General features: G+C 57.6%; 1 protein-coding gene across 2 annotated transcripts in view; it reads left to right on the top strand.

The window, feature by feature from the left end:
• SLC34A1 (solute carrier family 34 (type II sodium/phosphate cotransporter), member 1) overlaps positions 1-7,509 on the top strand; it is a 12,300-nt gene extending 4,791 nt beyond the window's left edge. Inside the window, exons 8-12 of one of the 2 annotated variants that reach the window (XM_014539066.1) lie at positions 4,034-4,103; positions 4,322-4,489; positions 5,600-5,716; positions 5,814-5,938; positions 6,605-7,509. In XM_014539066.1, the coding sequence (XP_014394552.1) occupies positions 4,034-4,103; positions 4,322-4,489; positions 5,600-5,716; positions 5,814-5,938; positions 6,605-7,108 (984 nt within the window). In that variant the 3' untranslated portion in view covers positions 7,109-7,509. The remainder of the gene's footprint in view (positions 1-4,033; positions 4,104-4,321; positions 4,490-5,599; positions 5,717-5,813; positions 5,939-6,604) is intronic. The other variant, XM_005865492.2, reaches the window with a different exon arrangement.
• Positions 7,510-8,800: the final 1,291 nt, after the last annotated feature.

Raw genomic sequence — 8,800 nt, 5'->3', positions numbered from 1 at the left:
CTTGCTACTTGAAGTCACGGAGCCTTTATCCCGGTGTGAATAGAGAACAACCTTTCAACCTGCCCTGCGAGGTTCCCTGGTCTGAATGGCACACAGCTCCAGCTCAGCCCTGCTGAGTCTCAGAGGCAGTTTGACATCAAAAAGCCCACGCAGGCAGCTTTTATGCTGCTTTGTGGCCTCTCTAACAACCTCTACCTTCTCACCAGCTCACAGGGGGCCCTCCCCAAGCTCTTCGACTCATCACAATCCGCTCTACTTCCTAGCAAAACCTGGGGGAGAGGAATCACACACTTTGATCTTTACAATAAAATAAGCCGGCACTCCTCGCTGCTCTGAAACCCTGCATCCAGCAGGCCCTTGCAGCACGTCCCACTGAACGGAGCCCTCCCCATGACATCCTCTCGCAGGGCGGGGAGGTGGACAGGAGCATCCCACTTTCCACAAGAGGAACCTGAGGTTCATGGGCCTAAAGCAACCTGTGCAAGGTCCCTTGGCTGGGCCGTGGTCACTGCTCCAGCGGCCACCTGCCTGAGCACTGGTTTCTCAGCCCAGCTCTGCCAGGAGACCCTTTAAGAGCAGTTTCCTTGGCTTGGAGAGTAACTGGCGGGTGGGACTCGAGCTCCCTGTTCTTACTCTCCCCCTTACGCTCTCGGGAGGAGATGTGTGTTCGAAGCTCCTCCTGCACCGAAGACTCGAGCTTTGCTTTGGCCACGGAGTCTCCCTGTGCTCCCTTCCAACCTGTCCCAGTTGCCTCCAGCTTTCACCAAGCTGGACCCGACTCGCCCAAACCAGTCTCCAGGAACCGTGTCACCAAGGAGAGAATGGAGAGTCTGAGCTTGTCCAGAAGTGGGGGTGGGGGATGGGGGAACAGCAGGCAGTTTCAACACCTCTGGGCACTCTGGGGGCCTGACACTGTCCTGGGAGTTACCTTCTTGTGTGGTCACATTGTGGATTGTCAGCCAGACCTGCTTGGGTCCAACAAGTGTATTTTGAGGACTTGCAACCTGAGAAGCAGGGATTATTACATCCCTATTCTACAGATGAGGAAACTGAGGCTCAGAGGGGTTTGTCCAAGTCCATGTGATTGAGGCAGGACTAAAATCCTGGTGGAGTTTGGAGCCTGTGTCCCTGAATTTTCATCTTATAGCCTCTTCCAGATGCCAACCTGGTGTTCCACCATTAGTGCCCATTCCCCACTCTGCCCATCATAACGAAAGGCACCAGGCGACCACTGCCACCCAGATAACCCTCCAGGAGTGAAGTGCTGCTCTAAGGAATTCTCCTCTTCGCCACCAGATGGCGATGCTGGCACGGCGATCCCCCTCCGCGTTCAGAAACAAAGACCCTCAGCTCCCCTTCCTCGGAAGGGAACGGAGTCTTGGATCCCAGCATTCCTTTGTGAGCTTCATCGTCTCCTTCATTTTCCAGGGGTGCCTCCTGCATTTAGGATGGCTCTTCAGGCATTTAAATCCCACCTCTCTCTTCCAAGATTCCTCACAACTAGCTCCTGGGAGAGGTGGGCAGCATAATGGACCTCATGATGCAGAGGGGAAATGGAGGCCCTGAGAGGTTATGTGTTTGGCCCAGTGTCGCACAGCTTGGAGTGGCTCAGCTGGGGTTTGAGCCCAGGGCTGGCTGAGCTCATCCGTTCTGCTCTTCCCACAGAGTTCACCACCCCCACCGCGTCCCCCTCCCACTCCACCACGCCTCGAGGCCAGGAGGGATGGCCACATGCTGGGGGTATGCCCAGACCCTGGGCTTGCTAGCTCTTTGTCTAGGCTTCCGCCTCCTCCCTCCTTCCCTTTACAGTCTCTGGACGCCCCCTGTGAGCTCAGCCAGGGCCACACAATCCTAGGCAGGAACCCGAAATCTTGGCCCTCACCCTTGTCCTAACCCAACACTGCAAGCCCCATCTGGGACCCCAGAGAAGTTCTTCTCTTCCTCCAGCCTCCCAGGACCCCATAGGCCCCTCCCCCACTCATCTCAGCAGTCATCTGTTTCCCAGGGCTCCAGGCTGGGATTCCCCAGGAAGGAAGATGCACGAAGTCCTCTCCACAAGGCCACGATCCTCAGGCAGATTCGCAGGAACCATTGATCCTGACCTAGGAAGCAATCACACACACACACACACACACACACACACACACACACACTTACCCTTCCCCGATGGGTCCAGGGAGGCAAGGGATTTGCCCTTACTTGAAGGCACTGTCATGAGCTAAGTAAGTCCTTAAGTGAACTTTGCACACAAATTTCTCTTGTCACCTTTTAAACAGCTCTTTTATTGTCCTGCTTCAGAGAGAACACACTCAGGGAGGTGGTATGATATGTCTGAGGTAGCTAGTATAAGCAGCAGGATTTGAACTCAGATCTGCCTAACAGCAAACACCTGGCTCTCCCTCACACCTGGCTCTCTCTCACACCTGGCTCTCTCCCTCACACCTGGCTCTCTCTCACACCTGGCCCTCTATCACACCTGGCTCTCTCCCTCACACCTGGCTCTCTCTCACACCTGGCTCTCTCTCTCTCACCTGGCTCTCTCCCTCACACCTGGCTCTCTCTTTCACCTGCATAGCAGTTCCTACCACTTGCTTGGCTTTTTTAAATGAGCCCATCAGAGACTATTTCCTCCTGGTTCCTTGGCCTCCATTTGGGGCTGGGCTTGAGGGTACCCCATGGCTCTGGTGTGGCTAGCTGGCCACACAGCTAAGCATGTTTCCCCACACAAGGGAGCACATACCACTAACATAAACCCCGACTTAAAGCCAGGTGTCACGAATAGGTCTTACCTTTATCATACATTTTTTAAATGACACAGTTTAGACTGAAGCCTAATGGAGCGGTAACATCAAAGTGCCAGGACCGGTCTGTGCCCCTACCCTCAGCACCAGGGGAGGTCAGAGGCTGTGGGATGCAGAGTTTCAGGGGGGAATGGAATCAGCACCCATATCAGCTCCGAAGGCCAGAATGTGTTTGTGGGGAGAAGAGAAGTTGTGGCTCTTGCATTCCACGCGGGGCCCTGGGAGTAAATCATTCCCCTCTGTGAGGTGGTAGGTTTCCAGCCAGCCCAGCCCACTTTCTCCTTTCACACTCGGTCTGGGGGAAGGGGAAGGGGCACCAAGTTGCATTAAAAAATAATAATAATAACTCCTTAACCCAACGAGGCTACAAATTAGTGCTCCCTAGACCAGACCGGCCTTCACAGAATTGTACAGCATGTCTTAAAGTGGTTGTCAGCATTTACAAATAGGGAGGCTTAATTTAAAATTATAGAGCTGTGGTCTCTCTTGTAGAATCAGACCCTTCGGCCATGCTAGGCTGTGTCCCTGGGTGGTGACAGTGGCCTGGAGCTGAGTAGCTACTACCCCGATAGGCCCAGCACATGGCCTCCACCAGCACCAGCCTGAGCCCCTCACTGAGGCTACTTGCCTGGCCTGGGTCCTCTGAACTGAGGTGCCTCCCCAGGAACCCCCATCACTTCACTGATAGTAACGGGGGGAGGAAAGCAGTGTGGGGCCTGGACTGTGCCCCCAGTGGTCCCCTGCCCCGCAACCTTCTCCAGATAAGGAATTGAGCAAGAGGAAAAGAGAGCTTGGGTTGGGTGCCTCAGATGAGAGGCTGAGGCAAGGATGCTGGGGGAGAGGGAGCCCAGGAGGGAATAAAACACGGGAAAGAGAGTTTTCCGAAGAGAACCAGGGACAGCAGCATCGTGCCAAGAAGAGGTGGGAGAAACAAGGACAGGAAGCCACCGGATCAGGAGGCCCTGTGCGCCCAGAGAGAGCCAGTTCAGTGGGTAATGGGGCAGAATTGCAGAGGGCTGACCGTGGCCAGATTCTTGTGTGGCAGATATTTTCACCCCCATCTCTCCAGCAGAGGAGACAGGCTCAGAAAGGGCAGGTAAACCCCCCGAGACCACGTAGCCAGGAGACCCATTGCCGTTCTCCCATGCCCCATCGCTCCCTAACCTCCATCTTCCCCCCACCTCCAGGCTGCATTTTCCTAAATTCCCTAAGTCACCCTCCTCTCAATCTAGGCTCCCACCCCCATGCCCAGGGCAGAGGCCAACAGCAGCCAGACCCTCGGAAATGCCACCATGGAGAAATGTGAGTGCCTGCAGCAGGGAGGGGTCCGGCTGGCAGGGGCAGGGCCTGGCAGAGGTAGGGCTGTCCCCCAGGAAGGATGGCTGCCAACCAGCCCAGCTCCTGAGGTTTAAGGAGACTGAGGTGGGGCCTTGGGCTCCAAGTCCAAGGGGGGGCAAAGGTGGGGGGCTGGGAGCTGGATGGGGGGTCAGTCCTCAGCAGCTTGACACCCCTCCCAACAGGTCACCACATCTTCGTGAACACAGGGCTGCCCGACCTGGCCGTAGGGCTCATCCTGCTGGCTGGCTCCTTGGTGCTGCTGTGTACTTGCCTCATCCTCCTTGTCAAGACGCTCAACTCTCTGCTCAAGGGCCAGGTGGCCAAGGTCATTCAGAGCATTATCAACACTGGTGAGCACCAGGCGGTGGGCGAGCAGGCCCCAGAACGGGCCCTTCCAGATCCCACTAACTCCTGACACTGCCTTGCTGTGCGATCTGGGTAAAGCCCTACCGTATCTGAGCCTCAGTTTCCCCATGTGAACAAAGAAGAGACTTACCTGGGTGGTTTCTGAGGCCCTGAGATGCAGACAGCTGGGGATCTGTGGCTGCCTCTGGCCATGGTTCCATTCCTGCAGGTAACGCTAAAAAGTGGCTTCCGCTTGATTGAATCGACAAATAATCATCAAGCCTTTACCATGGGCCAAGCACGGTATAGTGTTGGGAGTAAGAGGTGAGGCACACAGCCTAGAGTCCCCCTCTAGGGGGATGGCAATGAAAACCACATTATGGGGGAGGGGAGAATAAGCCACGGAGAAGGCAAAACTGACAACACAATAGAGTATAGAAGAGGCTGCTTTGGTCAGCGGCCTCTGTGCAGATGTGACATTTGAGCAAAGACCTAAATGAGAAGGAGTCAAGATACGGGTGGAGGGAACAGCAGTGCAAAGGCTTGGAGGCCGGGACCAGCTGGGCAGGTTTGCCGCACAGAAAGGTAGCCAGCGGGCATCCTGGAGAGAGGCAGGGAGAGGTCAGAGAGGTGAGGGGGAGCGGATCACAGGGCCACCGGCTGCGCTCAAAGCCTGGACTTTGTTAAGGATAACGGGGCAGTTGGGGTTGAGGACAGAGAGTGACACCGTCCAGTTTTTATTGTCAGCTTCATTCTGGCACAGGCAGAGGCCGCATGGGAAGTGCTGGAAGGGAGCTTGGAGGAGGGAGGGGGGTGGGACACAGCCTGCCTGAGGGTCGGGAGGGCTTTCCAGGGGCAGTGATGTCCACCCGGAGCCTGAAGGTGGACATGTCCGAGTGGGAAGGAGAGCCAGGCCGAGGGACCTGAAGGCGTGATAGAGCCAGGCTGAGATGAGCCTCCAGTCCCAGATCGAAGGGCCGGCAGAGGCCCTGCCAGCTGAGCAGGGGACCGGCAAAGGTCCCACTTGGAAACGCACCCAAGACCTCCTCCTCAAGGAGGGCTCCCCCTGCGGTCCCAGCCCCACCCTGACCCTGCGGGGATGGTTTCCCCCACAGACTTCCCCACCCCCTTCACCTGGGTCACCGGCTACTTTGCCATGGTGGTGGGTGCCGCCATGACATTCGTGGTCCAGAGCAGTTCTGTATTCACCTCGGCCATCACCCCACTCATCGGTGAGTGCTTATGCCGGGGGTGGGGGGTGGGGGGCGGGGTGGCAGGGAAAGGGCTGAGGGGGAGCTGGGAGACCACATCTTCTCCTCTTCCCCCCAGGCCTGGGTGTGATCAGCATTGAGCGCGCCTACCCCCTCACGCTGGGCTCCAACATCGGCACCACCACCACAGCCATCCTGGCTGCCCTGGCCAGCCCCCGGGAGAAGCTGTCCAGTGCCTTCCAGGTGTGCCTGGGAGAGCAGCCCTGCCAGAGAGAGGACCGTGCTGGGCCTGGGGTGTGGCGCTGACCCATGGGGGGACGCTGAGTAACAAGCTGACTGCTAACTAGGCCAGCGGCTCTGCCAGCCTCTGCGGCAACCATGTGGGCAAAATAGAGCTGGTGCCGCCCTCAGGACCTTGCTGTCTACCAGGAAGATGTGACTCAGTCACACCAATGAACAGGGGTGGGGTGTGCACTCTGAGGGAGGGCTGCTGTGAGAGGGGGCCTGGCCAGTCTGGGGGATCAAGGATGAGTAGGGGGGACTCGGCAGAGCAGTGGCTGTTCTAGGAGAAGTAGTAACGACAAGCAGGGGCTCAGGTCAGGGTGGGGACCCATCAGGAGGCCAGAACTGCTGAGGCAGAAACTAGGAGAAATCATTTAGCTCCTGGATTTGGGCAGCATCTGCTGGGGAATTCCTAGAAGCGGGGTTTGAGGGGGAGATGTGGGGAGTTCAGGGCAGGATTATTTGCCAACTGGCCCAGAAGTGTTTCAGTGTTTTACTGGGGGCACGTCAACCCTAGTGTGACTTTCCTGCTGCCCAGACCAAGCCGGGCCCCTGTATCTGTTCCCATGGTCCTGGCTTGGGAGTGGGCCTGTGCCCACCTCAGCTCCTTTGCCCTCTTCTCTGCAGATCGCCCTCTGCCACTTCTTCTTCAACATCTCAGGCATCCTGCTGTGGTACCCAGTGCCCTGCACCCGCCTGCCCATCCGCATGGCCAAGGCCCTAGGCAAATGCACCGCCAAGTACCGCTGGTTTGCCGTCCTCTACCTCCTGCTGTGCTTTGTCTTGATGCCCTCGCTGGTATTTGGCATCTCCATGGCAGGCGGGTGGGCCATGGTGGGTGTGGGTGCACCCTTCGCGGCCCTGCTGGCCTTCGTGGTGCTCGTTAGTGTCCTGCAGAGTCGCAGCCCCAGGCACCTGCCCAAGTGGCTGCAGACATGGGACTTCCTCCCCCGGTGGATGCACTCCCTACAGCCCCTGGATCGCCTCATCACCCGCGCCACCCTGTGCTGTGCCAGGCCCGAGCCCCGCTCACCCCCACTGCCCCCCAGGGTCTTCCTGGAGGAGCTGCCCCCTGCCACACCCTCTCCCCGCCTTGCCCTGCCTGCTCATCACAATGCCACCCGCCTCTAGGCTTCGGCCCAGACTGCCACCTGGGGCAGGGAAGGGCCTGTGCCTGGTGCCCGGGTGGGAGGGCAGAGGGGTGTGTCTGTGCACATGCTCCTGCCCTTGAGCAGGTCCTCAGAGGTCTGGGCTGTGTGACTGGGTTGCTGTGTGAGCCTGTGCCAGCCTGCACGTGTGTCCATCATGGTGCACCTGTGGCTCTCTGCAGGCTGCAGGGCACCTGCGATGACTTCCAGTCCTTTGCACATTGTTTGGAGGCTGGTGCTTGTGTACTTGTGTCCACACAACTCCAACGGGGCTGGGTGGGAATGAGGGTGGGTCTGAGTACCTGACTCCCAGCTGTTTGCTCATGCAGAGATGTCACTGGCTGAGTTCTCACCCTCTCCCTTCCACTTCCCTTCCTCCATGCCATTCTCCTCTTCCTCACCCAGCTTTCTGCATCACTGCTACAACCCCCTTTCCCAACACTGCCTGATTTTAAAAAAGAAAAAAGGAATTAAACTTTCATTATGCATTTGAAAATCTGTTTGTTCTCATTTGGGGGGAGGAGAGACCATAGCTAGGGGTTCAGCAGCAACTATCTCCCCTCCCAAGACAGCCTGCTGTGCCCTGGGAGAGCCAGCCGACAAGCTCACCCCAACCATTTCCTGGCTCCACCTTAATGAGTCCAATCCACAGCCCAGACTCCCTTAAAGTCCCCAAGGTCAAGGCCAATGTTAGCAGGGCTCTCTGCACCTCCATCCCCCAGCTCACCAGGCTGACCTCTGGTTTCTCCTTGTCTCTGGACTCACCTACCTCACTGACTCCCTCCCTCCCTCCCTCTTTCTGGCATGAGATCAATTCTCCCCAAAGCAAGTGACATGTGGGGCTTATGGGGACCACTGTGAGAGGGGACCAGGAGGTTCAAAGTGCACAGGACAAGCCAGGATACAGGGGGGCAGGAACCAGCCACCCTCCCTCCTCCTACCCTTGTCCATCTTTGACAATAAGCCATGTCTCATTTAAACCCACTCAAGTTTTCAATTCCTCTTCCTCTGTAGCCTCCCCCCCCCCACTCCAGCTGAGGCCTGCAGGGGAGGGTGCAGGGGTGGGAGGTGCCAACGTTCCTGCCTCCAGTCCAGGGTATCTGTGGAGCCTTTGGACCCCAAGGGGACTGGAGGCTGTAGGGCCCAGACCTGGCTGTGATGATCTTGGACACAGTCCTCCGCCCACCCTCTTGGAGGCATGTGGGGAAGATGCAAGAGACTGGGAGCCCCAGAGACGCTCCCCAAGCTACCAGCCACACCTGTCACCTGTTCACAGCCCCTGCTAGTGCTTCCTCTTGCCAAGTGGAAGAGGTGAGAAGCACACTGAGGTGCAGCCTGGGGAGGGGTGTAGGAAGGTGGGGAGGAGACCCCCTTAGGGTTCATCCTGCACGGCTGTGGGGACAGTTTTGTGGGAAAGGATGCTCAGGTCTGAGCTAGAGAGTTTGAGAAGGCTGCTCCCTGGGACTCTTGCTCAGCTTCGGTGTCCCTAGGGCCCTGGGAAGTCTCCGAGGCCCGCGCCCCTGACTCAGGCCTGGGGAGTCAGGTCAGAAGCCTCTGCAGGGCACCCAATGGGAGGGCACCCAATGGGAGTCATAATCCCAACTCCACCAGGTGACCTTTCTGCAAGGACCTTCCAGGAAACCGGTGTCCTCCTCAGCAACAACTCCAGCACCCG

The sequence above is a fragment of the Myotis brandtii genome, unplaced genomic scaffold (genome assembly GCF_000412655.1).
Source record: "Myotis brandtii unplaced genomic scaffold, ASM41265v1 scaffold208, whole genome shotgun sequence".
NCBI lineage: Eukaryota > Metazoa > Chordata > Mammalia > Chiroptera > Vespertilionidae > Myotis > Myotis brandtii.
The sequence above is the reverse complement of the archived record's forward strand: the minus strand, read 5'-3'. Positions and strand labels throughout refer to the sequence as shown.